Source organism: Camelus bactrianus, chromosome 7 (genome assembly GCF_048773025.1).
Source record: "Camelus bactrianus isolate YW-2024 breed Bactrian camel chromosome 7, ASM4877302v1, whole genome shotgun sequence".
In the NCBI taxonomy this organism is placed as follows: domain Eukaryota; kingdom Metazoa; phylum Chordata; class Mammalia; order Artiodactyla; family Camelidae; genus Camelus; species Camelus bactrianus.
Genome location: NC_133545.1, coordinates 69,832,239 through 69,844,516, shown reverse-complemented (window position 1 = coordinate 69,844,516; position 12,278 = coordinate 69,832,239). Strand labels below are relative to the sequence as shown.

Genomic DNA, 12,278 nt, shown 5'->3' with positions numbered 1-12,278 from the left:
CGTTTCTATACCATTTAACTTTTACATGGTGTTGCTGGAATAGGATGCTGAACGCTATGAAGAACTGTCTCACACTGATTCCTTCTTCAAGGGCAAAAAATCACTTACAGCTCGAATATGCTACCATGAGCTAAGGACTACATCCCTTCATCAGAATATATGTTAAGTGATTTATGGGAGCAAGCTGAAGGACAATAATAAAGTTAATAAAAATTTCCAAGAGTGATCATGAAAACTTATCCTAAAACAGTAAGGTAAATCAAAACTGTAAATTACATCTCCCCCCTTTTTTTCAGCATTCATTTCTTTATACTCCAGCATGGTGACCATTATAGTATTGCCTGCCTGTGAATTATTGCATGTTGAGAACCAATCAGGGATCCTTAAAGAGGAATCGCAGTGGTTCCAATGCTTCCACACAATATTTTCTCATTTCCAATTCTCATCAGCAATCTCCCATCAGAACAATATTAACTTTATTTCAAATGCTGTAAAATGCAAATCTCTAATTATGCTACATTTCTGCACATGGAGTATTAGAATTATGATTGATTACTCTGTGACACATTTGCCAGAGCTTTAGATCATTAGCAATTTGAGAAATGACTCAATAACTACCTATCTAATGCTAGGAGAAATATAATGACTCTTACTAGTGGCACAGACTTTACTAAATTATCTTGAGATAATAAAGTTATTTTATATTTAGATTCTTGAAATGCCGAACTACAAAATCACAGGAATCTCTTTTATTCTTTTCTGTTTCTCTCTCATCGATCACCTCTGGCCTAAAACACAACCTTGGAACATGACGTTAAGGTAGTTAAGAATTGCTTTTACCTATATATGTTTGCAGTAAATAAAAATAGTTCTTCATAAACCTAAATCACAGAAATAGCTCCCTCAAAATTAAATTAAATAACAAAATTTCCTTGGCAAGTAGGCCTATGGTCCTTCTTCCATATAAACGTAGAACCTTTGGTTCTTTATAAGATCATACTATTAAGATCTAATAAAGGATGGCAATTAAATTAATAAGTAGCAAGAAATATTTTAATGTCTTCTAAGATGATAAAGCTCACGTATGGACTTATATAAATATGACAATATTTTTATTAAATGTTATTTTAAGAGGTTACCTTTTCTTCTTCAATTCTCAATTTTAGAAATTCAGTTCCATCAGAATGGAGGTTTACAGATGGGTGAGTAGATGATTTTCCAAATGGATAATGAACCTGAGCTTACTGACTGATGTGCACGTGAGTGGATATCTATGGGCATCAGCTCCGGCCATCCATGGGAAGACTGGTTAAAAGCACCAGCAAAGAAGTTTTTTCTAAATACAGTAACATTGTTTTATTAGAAACATTTCTACCATTTTAATACCTATGACGCACTGAAGAAATTCATGCCCATTTATTCGTGTCAAAAGGAAAATTAATGTTGTGATGTCAGGTCTTTTTATGAAGCATCATAGAACTCTCTACAATTAGCATTAATTAATACTTTAAGCCGTGATTTCAGCCTTATCTCCTAAGAAGTAAATAAGCCATCAAAGTAGCCTCTAGGCCTGGAGACTAAGCTCTGTGATTAGGGCTTAGTTTTATCAGAAAAAACAGTGGGGACTTGCCTTGTCACTGACATGTTAAAATACACAAACTAATAGATCAGCAATTAAAATATGACCCAATCTATTAAAAGTAATTTATTCATGTAGTTAAAATGGTTTATCAAAAGCCCAAACAGTTTCTGTCTATATCTTTTTCATTCACTTGAGGAGGAAGGAAGAGGAGGGAGAATGATGAATAATCACTTTTAGCTTCAAATCTATTGTTACAGAATATTTATTCCCTCATGAGGGTTATTTATTGCTCTTCACAAAGCTAAGCTTTTATCTGCCATCTAACAAAAATGTTTCAGCCAAAAAAAACTGAGGTAGTAGCTCTATAATTTAGCTTAACGATTTCTTAAATTGTGTTCAACTGTCACTTTTCTCAACTGTTTTAATTTGAATCTCTAGCAAATTGTTCTTAAGGTGAAAATAAAATACATAAAAATTCCCATTGTTGATAGCTTTAGACTAAGTTATCTCAGTTGATTTAGACTCAATTTACCTCATGATACTTGTTCTGGTGCTCTCCTCATTCCAACCCTATGCATAACTCCAGGGACAGAAGAGGACCGAAAAGCAAATCCTGTTAAATAGTAGAAACTCATTTGCTACAAAGGGAATTAATGCTGGATGGAATGGAATTAACGTAAGCTGCAAAGAACAGTGACTTGGATTTCAGACTTCTCACCATTAAAATATGGAATAAAATAAACATAAAATCTACAGAAAATAAATGGTTTAGATCTCTACTAAGCAACTTCATGAGTTATATAAGGCTATAAAAGTATCAACAAGTTTATGTATGTATGTATAGTATGTATAGGCATGTATGTGTATTTTGATGTTGAATATAATGATAAAAAAAGTCAAGCAACTATTGGAATACATTTTGATGCCACTATACACATTACACCTCAAAACTTTTCCAAATTTTTGTATTACAATCATTTTAGTTTCTTGTTATTTCAGTAATAGCACTTGTGGCAGATTAGAGAATCTTAAATAAGTAGCAGTTATAAAAACATAAACAAATAATACAAAAGTGCATTTGTGTTCATTGGGAGGGGATGTATTTGCAAGAATATATAGGTAGCTTCATGTAGAGTCAGTTATAAACAGCACAACTTTTCAAAATAGGAAGTGAACTGAATTAAATATGTTATGGTAAAATACTTCGAAGCTAACTACCACTAAATGATGCTCTATGTTTTTAAACTGGGTTAGTAATAATCAGTGCTCTATTAATTCAGAACTCCCCTGTGTTAAATTACTATGTCTGAATATTTAGAATTACATTTTCAGCAAAGGTCTTTCACTGAATATTAGGAACTTACGTCTGTTTTTTATAATTATGCTTATTGGTGTATTTTAAAATGGAGATGTCTGGAAAAAATAATACAGATAATCTGATTTTTTCCCCTTCAGTCTGAAAAAGTTTGTTTTGAAATTAATCTTTAGATATTGATTACAATGAAATAGCAGAGGTTATCTACTGAACACTAAATTGATGAAATCAATTAACAACCTTCTGGTTTGCACTGACATTGGTCTACATCTGTACATTCATTCCGATTTTTATCAGATCCTAATAATTAATCCTATAAATTATTATTTTACTGCCATTTAGTTTGAGAAACACTTTAATATACCATCTCTTATTTTATAATATAATATTAATACATAATAATGCAAAATTTTAATCATAAATTAGAAACATGGTAAGAAATATATTAGTAATGAAGAGGGTAAGAGCTACAGAAAAAATGAAGCTTCTATTATTTACAAAGCCAATCTTTAATATTTGAATACTTTTTTCTCATATACATAAATACTACCGTTATAAAACAAACAATTTCCTCAAAGTCAGTTTTAATAGACTGGTTTCTTATGTTGTTTTCCAAAGAGAGTAATGAAAAACAACCCTAATAAATATTATTCTTCAAATCTCACTTGGCCATCATAGTCATTATTTCTTAAATCTGTATATTCTGACAGAAATAAAATTTCTCAATTTAGGTTATGGAAATTACTCTCAGAAATAGACATTAAAGGGTTCCAAAAATCTTAAAAACAGCTATCAAAACAGCAATCAGTGAAGCAAAACATATTCTTGTAAAAAATCAGCTCATGAATACCATCTGCTTTGCAATAGGATCCTGGCTTAAACTCTAGAACAAAAATATTTTAATAAGGAGTTTGTCTATTACTAAAAAAGCTTGAAAATTGTTCAGCAAGTCTAAATGTAGGACAAGACAGCTTTAACACTTAGCAGCTTATGTATTTTTAAGGCCAGATAGAGATGATAATACTTAAAATGTAGCTTATTTTAGTACAAAAAGTGGCATGTATCATTACTGACAAAACATGCTATTTCTGAAATGTATGTCTTTTTTTAATAGAAAAATCATTAAAATGTTTTTTTAAGAAAGATAAATCTTGGGACGACAAATCTAGCTCCTAACAAATTCTCTGAATTAAGACTGTGATTTCCCCCAACGGATGTCACTCTCTCCCCTGATTTTGTAGAGAATGTGAGATATTAGCCTTCCTTCTTGAAGTTACTGATCATCTGGGGTCATGATGTAAATAGTCTCACTGTGCAAAGGAAAAAGAAGGGGCATGAGGAACACGTTTTGGTGCTCTGGTTTATAAAAATGTAATAGATGTAATGTTAGAGATAATGCACAGATACACAAACATACGACATTGAAATAAACTGGAGAAAGTGTACTGTCATCCATTCAGCTAGTGGAAGAAAAACACACAAGAGAGAACAGAAGGAAGAACTGTTACACGGGACTACACAAGAAGTGCAGTGGGAGAATCGATAAGATTTTATTTGTTTTGCTTTGTTTTGATTTTTTGTTTCAGGTGGCAGTGAGGAATTGGTGAATCCCCCTAGACTAAAAGCAGTATGATGGATAAAGAGGTCTGTTCACTCACTAATTCATCAAATTTACAGTTACAGAGAATTTATTGTGAATTAGGCATCATTCATATAGCAGTGAACATAATAAACAAAAATCCTCACCTATAAATTCTGGTGGGGAAAGAGAGACCAGAAATGAAATTATAAAGGAACAGACAGTATTTCTGATAGATGGAGAAAAATCAAGACAGGCATAAAGACAGAGTATTAGGAAGGTGGATGGTTTTAAACTGGTCAGTCAAGGACGGCCTCATGACTCAAAAGAATAAAATGGTTACAGAGAACAGGAATCTGAAATTTCTAGAGAAGCACCATTACATACTCCACAAATTACGAAAGGCAAACAGTAACTAGAAGATCTGAGAATTTTTCCTACAAATCCATAAAGTAAAGCTCTTTAATGATAGTCAGCAAATTTCTGCTGAGGAAATAAAGAAATTGTCAAAGTTCCCCTGGGGAAAGGGAATCAGTATTACTGGATATCTACAATTGCCAGACTTAGTGATGGGAAGGTTTGTTACTTTCATTCAATCATTACAGATGATTTGATCATTCTACACCAGTGTCCATCCATTTTTAATTATTTGGCTTCCATAAAACATTTTAACTGAAGAACTCCACTGATGAAAGTCAGAAAAACATCATTGTGTACATACTACTTTCATTAGAAAGCTTATTTCTTCCTATGATTTTTCTAAAGCACAAGGAAAATACATAATTGTCAAGTGGTTTCTAAGTAGGAAGCTTAACCCCATGGGAAGGAATAAATTTTAAATTCATTTTAGCTGTATCTCTTGGGAATTTTCCCGGAGAGCAAACTGAAGGGCTCAAGAAAAAAGGCGGTAATTTTTTCCATCTTTACTCATAGTTAAAAATTTATATCTGTAAAAGGAAATAGGCTGCAAGATAAAAGAGTTTGGTTATATAAAGTTGTCAAAAATAGAATTTGGCTTTGGGGCTGTGACTTTGATACCTGAGTGAGAGGGTCTGGAAAACACACAGGGGAATATTACATAACTCCATAAAATGATCTCAGATAAACCTCTGCTCCAGTTATGCCCACTATATTATTTTAGATTAATCAGTGCTAATTTAATGAACTGGGTGTATAAAATATCTTAGGGGTAAGCACGAACTCAAAGTGCCAGGGAAACACTAACCAGACAATTATAGACTCCTCCTTTGGAATTTCTGTGTCAAAAACGTAACCATAGTTCTATGATGGAAAAACTCGATCAGAGTTAAAGGATCTCATGCCACAAAGTTGAATTCCCATAGAGTGGGAATGGAATACATTTAAATCTCTGATGTTCCAAATTGCAGAATTAAGACAAATGTTTGGAAACTCCAGGAGGAAAGACTTTACCCATATGGAAGAGTTTTGTAATAATGAAAACTCTCCAAAAAGCTTGTTACTTTAAAGTAAAGAGAATTACTAAGAAAAAAATAATAACTGAGTACAGAATGAGGACCAAAACCAAACAAATAAACCAACCAAACAACAGTCCACATTTGCCTGGGAACAAAATGGACAATATAGTGCTTTGATGTGTATTATGGGCTGAATTATGTTTTTGCTTCCCCCACCAAAAAAAAAAAAAAAAAAAAAAAAGTTTCGCTGGAGTCCTGATCTCAGAAAGTAAAACTACTTAGACACAGGATCTTTATAGAGATAATTAAGTTAAAAAAGGTCCTTAGTGTTGGACCTAATGAATAGGACTGGTGTCTATTTAAAGAGGGGAAATTTGGACACAGAGACAGCGACACAGAGAGGGAAGACAAAGTGAACAGACACAGGGAGACCAGCATCTATAAACCAAGGAACGCTGGAGGCCGGCAGAACCAAGGAGAGAGGCCTGGAACAGCTCTCAGAAAGAACCAACCCGGCTCACACCTTGATTTTGGATTTCTAGCCTCTAGAACTGTGACAATCCATCTCTGGTGTTTAAGCTGCCTAGTTTGTGGTACTTTGTTATTAGATCCCCAGCAAATGAATACAACACATTGGCAAGGAGAACAAAGTGGAACCAGGGGTGGGGGGTCAAGCGTGAACTCTGCCTCTCTGGCTCATCCTGTGTGTTTAGAGTTTACCACGGTGTCTGGAAAAGAGCAATGGATGAATGAGATCATCAGGGGATGCAAGCAAGAATAAATTAAAAAATGAGTAAACCTAAATGACAGGGATTTAAACTGGAACTTTCGAAAAGCAGAGGAAACGACAAGATAGACAGACAAGAAGCACGGTACTGAATTAGCAGGAAAAATCAGAGATGCTCAATAAGCCTCAGAAGAGACTAATAAAAAGTAAGAACTGTAAAGGGCCAAGTTCAACATTCTCACTCTTGCCAGGTTCTCAGTTTATTTAAGACCCATGATAAAGGTGCTAGGCTGCTCTGGGCTCTGTTCTCCATCTGTCAGGTAACTGGACTGTCTAATAGCTACATACTATTTAACTTGTGTTCAGAGTCCCAGATAGTGATATAAAAATGAACCAAGTGGAACTGACACTTCAAACAAAGGAGGTATCGTTTAGATTATCAACAGGACTTGCTAGGATGGGTGCAGACTGTGGCAATGAAAAGGTAAGCAGTCAGGGTCTTTTAATACATGTCTTACCTCACTGTTTCTATGTTTATAATCCTTCCTTTAATACATTTATTCAATAAACATTGAAGGCCTGCTTTATGCCAGGTGCCATTCTAGGCTCTTAGGACTGTAGCAGCAAACAAAGAAAAATTCCTGTGCTGGTAGAGGCTATGTTCTACTGCAGAAGGAAGATGATATTTCATTTAAGATACAATACATTAACAAGTAATATATACACATTTAGAGTGTGCAGGGATTCATGGTGATAGACTTACTTAGAGAATGAGGTAAAGAGAGTTTCTCTGTGGAAGTAAAATTTACGCAGAAACTTCACACAGGAGCCAGTCAGGCAAAGATCTGGGGAGACAGAGAGCTCCCAACAGGGGTGCTGGGTAGGGATGAGGTTGGCACATTCAAAGAATGGCAGTCAGTGGCTGAGGCAGAGCGAGAAGGAGGGGTAAATGTGAGGACCTATGAGGTTGTGAGACAGGCAGAGACTAGATCAGACGGGTCCTTCTTAAGACATTTCTAATACATTCTGATGTTTGATGAGAATCTACTGGAGAGTTTAAGTTGTGGAGTGGGTAACATAAACTGATGTAGCTTTTAGAAAATCACTTGAGGTGCAGTTTAGAGTCTGTAAGGAAGGCAAGAGTGGAGGGGGTCCAGTGAGTAGGGCACACTGTAAATAAAAAATGACGGTGGCTTGGTCTAGGCTCCTCATAGCCAAGGGAAATAAATCCAAACTCGAGTTGCCAAATCACAACTGCTGGGACCTTGTTCCTTACTTTCCAGTTTCATCTACCGTAAACCTCTTTCTTTTCCTCTTTGCTTTATGTCTGTTCACCACTCTGAATCTTGGCCTCTTCTTTTCCCTCTACTTAGAATGACCTCTTTTTCTCTTCATGGTCCAGCAGAGATCTCACCTTCCTGTTTTAGAACCTCCTCTTTGAAACACTTTTCGGCACTTCCAGGAGGAGATCTTACCACAGAATCTCATATAGTATAAAACTTATCTTTCACTCTGCATTATAAATGTTACTATGTGGTCTCAATGCCTTCTGAATGGTGTAATTTTTTCAACGTTATTGGTTTGAGAAAATTAACAATATGGACCTTCCTGAGCTAAACATAAGTTAAACTCATATCACCGTGAATATCACTTAGAAGATTATTCTTGTCAGTACAACTAATACTTAGAAATTCATGCTTATAATTAAGAAATAGGTTTTAGTTTAAAACAGACTCAAAGAATGCTCAGAATTTCCCAAGAAATAAATTGTAAGATTGACATTGTAGAATAAGTGTACCTAAAATGCTAAAAACAGTGCCTGAATATAAAATGGTCTACCTTGTACATGCAATAAAACAGTATTGTTGAGTTTGTATACAATTATTCCATATTAAAGCACGCACTGAGTGTGCCCAGTTAGGAAAAGGAACTACTGAATTGTGCTCAAGACACATAGGATTTTTCAGGCGCACAGTATTATTCGGTAATTCTATTCAACTTCTTTTAGGATTAGATAGTCAATATTACTGATACAATCAATAACACAACCCATACAACCCACTGTATCTTTTATTTTGTACTTCTAAATCCCAAGTGAATACTGTGAGGAAAAAGTATTGACACGTTGAATCTGTTTTTAAACTGAGTTCATTTAAATTAAGGGTACAGGGCCAGATGTTAAGTAAATGATCAATATAACAACTGGAAGAACCTATTCTAACGACCAAAGCCTTGAATATAACTTTAAAATACTATTTAAAAACAGATTGTCAAAGTTTTCCAAGTAACTCTTTAGGTGAACTTATAGGCCACAGTTGTAAAAATAAATACACATACATCATAACCGAGTTAAAAATACTTCTTGCAATATATGTAATTCCAGAAACAAAGCTACACATAAAAAATTCTCTCTAAATTGAATGAACTCCCGAGGTACCAGTAGTTCCTTGGCTTAACATTTACAACCACTGTATCCACATGAAGACAGTTTTACTTTTAGGATACCATGTTTGAGAAAGTATATAATAACAAAATGCCCCCATGAAACTGGAAAACTTGGAAAAGAATTTGTAATCTACTAATACGGTTATTAATTTGCCTGTATACTAACAATAGACTTACAGTTACATATAATGGCATATTTTTCAGCCCACAGCCAATGTTTAACATATATGGGTCGCTGGCAATATAGCAAGGTCTCAGAAAAACCTATTAAGAAGCTTTGGGGTTTGAAGATCTAGAGTTCAGAAACCAGTGCATTAGGGGAACTCATAATTTGAACACAAATCTTGTTTTAAATAGAACTATCATATTTGTCAATAACCTTCTAAAGAGCTATATTAGATTTTCTTAGGTAGGATATACCTGCTTTTATGGTCAATTATCAACATTTCTTATTCTCAGTCCTCACAAATGTGTCCAACATATCTGTATACGTTCTTTTCCCTTTGATGCATATTCTTAAATAATTAAACTCTTATTATTCAAAGAAACATAAAAATTAGTTTTTCTTCTGTAAGCACTAGGACTAAGGCTTTCCTGAGGTTAGATTAAGAAAGTTGCCAGAAACAAAATAAGCATGGATGAACTATGAAGATTATGTTACACTTTCTGCCCTACAAAATCTCTCTTTTGAGTAGCAAATGTTCTAAGCTCTTCTATAAAAACGTTCTGGCTGGAGAAAGACTAGATTGATTAAATGATCTCCAAGGATCCCCCCACTAAAGAATTCAATTTGAAATTGATGATCTTCTTTTGCCTTATCGATTCATGATCAGTGCTTATTCCATCATACTTGAATATGAACATTAATTATACTTACTGAAATCAGCCTACACCTGACACTTGGGAGATTTCACATTATAACAAAACTTTCAGTCTCATTAAATCATAAAATAATAAACTTCTTTCTCATTTTGTCTCACGTCATATGGGATTTTTTTTTTTTTGCTATTTTTACATAGATGTGTAATTTTCTATTTTTCCCTAAATTTCTAATGACATAGTCTTCACTGAAATTTAGAATTAGGTTTCTAAGGTGCCTGCCTCCTAAAGTCTGCAAACACACAATTAACATCAACTCATCCATTATCTTCTAACTGAAAAGAAGCACTCTTACCGTGTAGCCCTCGGTATACTGAAAAGGAGCCCTGGAACTTTCGTCTGCTGTTGGACTCAGAGGCTTGGGGTCAGACATGGACCGCTGCATCATCTTGGCTGTCTTAGGACTTGCCGGGGGAACTTTAGCCATATCTGGATGCAGTACTTTCTGTGGACTTACATCATCAGGGAGGGGTTTCTCATAAGGTACAAAGGCTGATTCTAAGGCTTTCCCTGGTGAAAGTGGTGAGATGGGTGAATAAAGGACCTTTGGAGATTTGGGCGGGGAAGGAGCCAGCTGTAATGTGGACTCTGCCCGGAGATGAGATGAATAACCGATCTCTAAAGGTGTTGGGCGCTTCTTGTCTCTGGGTGGAGACGTGGCGCTCAGATACTGAGGGCTCTGTGTGTCTGAATCTGCTTCTGTTTGACAGCCTACACTGCCCCCTTTGTAAGTCTTTTCAGGTGCAGAAATGTGTTTAATTATTTCTACCTTGGCATCCATGCGTGCCCGTATTGAAGGTGTTCTTATGGTTCCGACTGGTTCAGTTTGCACAGATATCTCTGCTACTGTCTGAACTGCTATACTGGAGACTTTGGAAAGGGGTTTGGTCTTGTCAGCCTCTGCGGTGCCGTTCCCGTATTTCCCTACACGAGGTTTTCTCCTTGATCTTGTAGGCACATCCCATTCATCCTGATCTTCGTCGTCAGTCTGTACGCTTGTATCCACGCTCTTTTTAGTTCTCCGCCTCCTGCTCACGTAACTCCGATCCGTGGCATCTTCATCGTCAGTTTGTACACCACTGTCCACTATCTTTTTAAAGCAGCGGGGATCATCTGCCAGACTGTCCCCCATCTCATCGTACTGTGCACGGACTTTAGATCCAGAACTTCTCTTTTTGGGTGGTTTCTCATCTTTCACAACAACGTCTGTCAGGGGGATTTCTGAAACGCTACTCAGGATTCCAGGTGGGGCAATGTACTGAGTCACCCCATCAGACTGAACTGTGTACCATCCTTGGCTCTGTGGTATTTCAATGGCCACCACGGCTGAGGCTGTGGTGGTTGTATCTTCAGCTGCCCAAAACTGACCACCTTCTGTCGCAGCATACTGACCTTCCAGAATGGCCTGCTCCACAGTGGTTTGTGGAGAAGCTGTCCCAGAAGGGTCATAGTTGTACTGGTAGATCTGGCGAATCTTCTGCTCCTCTAGCTGCTGGTGAAGTTGTTGCTGCAGCTGCTGGATCTGTTCCAGATGCAGTTGTTGCTGAGCCAACGTCTCCTGCCGCATCATGAACTGGGCTTGCCGCTCTTCTTCCTGCTGATAGAGGAGGTGCTGCTTCATTGACTGCAGCTCTTCCAGTTTCTTCTGAACCATGATCTTTTCCTGCTCTCTGAACCTTTGAATTTCCTGCCGCTCCCACTCCAATTCCTCAGCAAAACGCTGTTGCTTAATTTTCTCCAGTTCCAGGAGCTCACGCTCCAAGTCCAGCTGCTGCTGTTGTTTATCTTCTTCAGGGACAATTAGGAGTGCACTTTCCTCTGCCACCACTCCAGAAAAGACTTCAGATGCTGTGGTTAAAGTGGGAACTGAGTCCATTGTCTCAGCAGTAAGAGATTCCATAGTGATAGTTTGCAAACTGGCACTGATATCAATACCGGTTACCGCAATGTCTGTTTCAGATGCACCTGTTGTTAGGAAATATGATCTAGGCAGCGGCTGGCTCTGGTGCAGGGCGGAGAATGAAGTCACTGCCTCAGCTGTGTGCACGCCAGACAAGTCCTTGACTGTGGTGCTGAAAATGGAGCCAGGTTGTGTGGTGATAGCAAATGTGGAGGGAATCGGAGTCGCTACTGAAGAATAGACAACACCGTTAGATGACCTCAAGACACTCCCCACACCATACTGGGATCCTGGAGGTGGAGTCATCCTTGCTGTGGAATATTGTGGGGTACTAATCCCGACTCCTGAAATGACTTGTCGTGTTTCTGGATATGGGCCTGTGGTCTTGCTTGAATAATCCATTACCTCACCTGAA

At 36.8% G+C, this 12,278-nt stretch overlaps 1 protein-coding gene across 5 annotated transcripts in view; it reads right to left on the bottom strand.

The window, feature by feature from the left end:
• Nucleotides 1-12,278, bottom strand: part of PCLO (piccolo presynaptic cytomatrix protein) — a 310,832-nt gene that overhangs the window by 121,849 nt on the left and 176,705 nt on the right. For 4 of the 5 annotated variants that reach the window (XM_074367559.1, XM_074367561.1, XM_074367560.1 and 1 more), the window contains exon 6: nt 10,259-12,273. In XM_074367559.1, coding sequence (XP_074223660.1) covers nt 10,259-12,273 — 2,015 coding nt within the window. The remainder of the gene's footprint in view (nt 1-10,258; nt 12,274-12,278) is intronic. The other variant, XM_074367562.1, reaches the window with a different exon arrangement.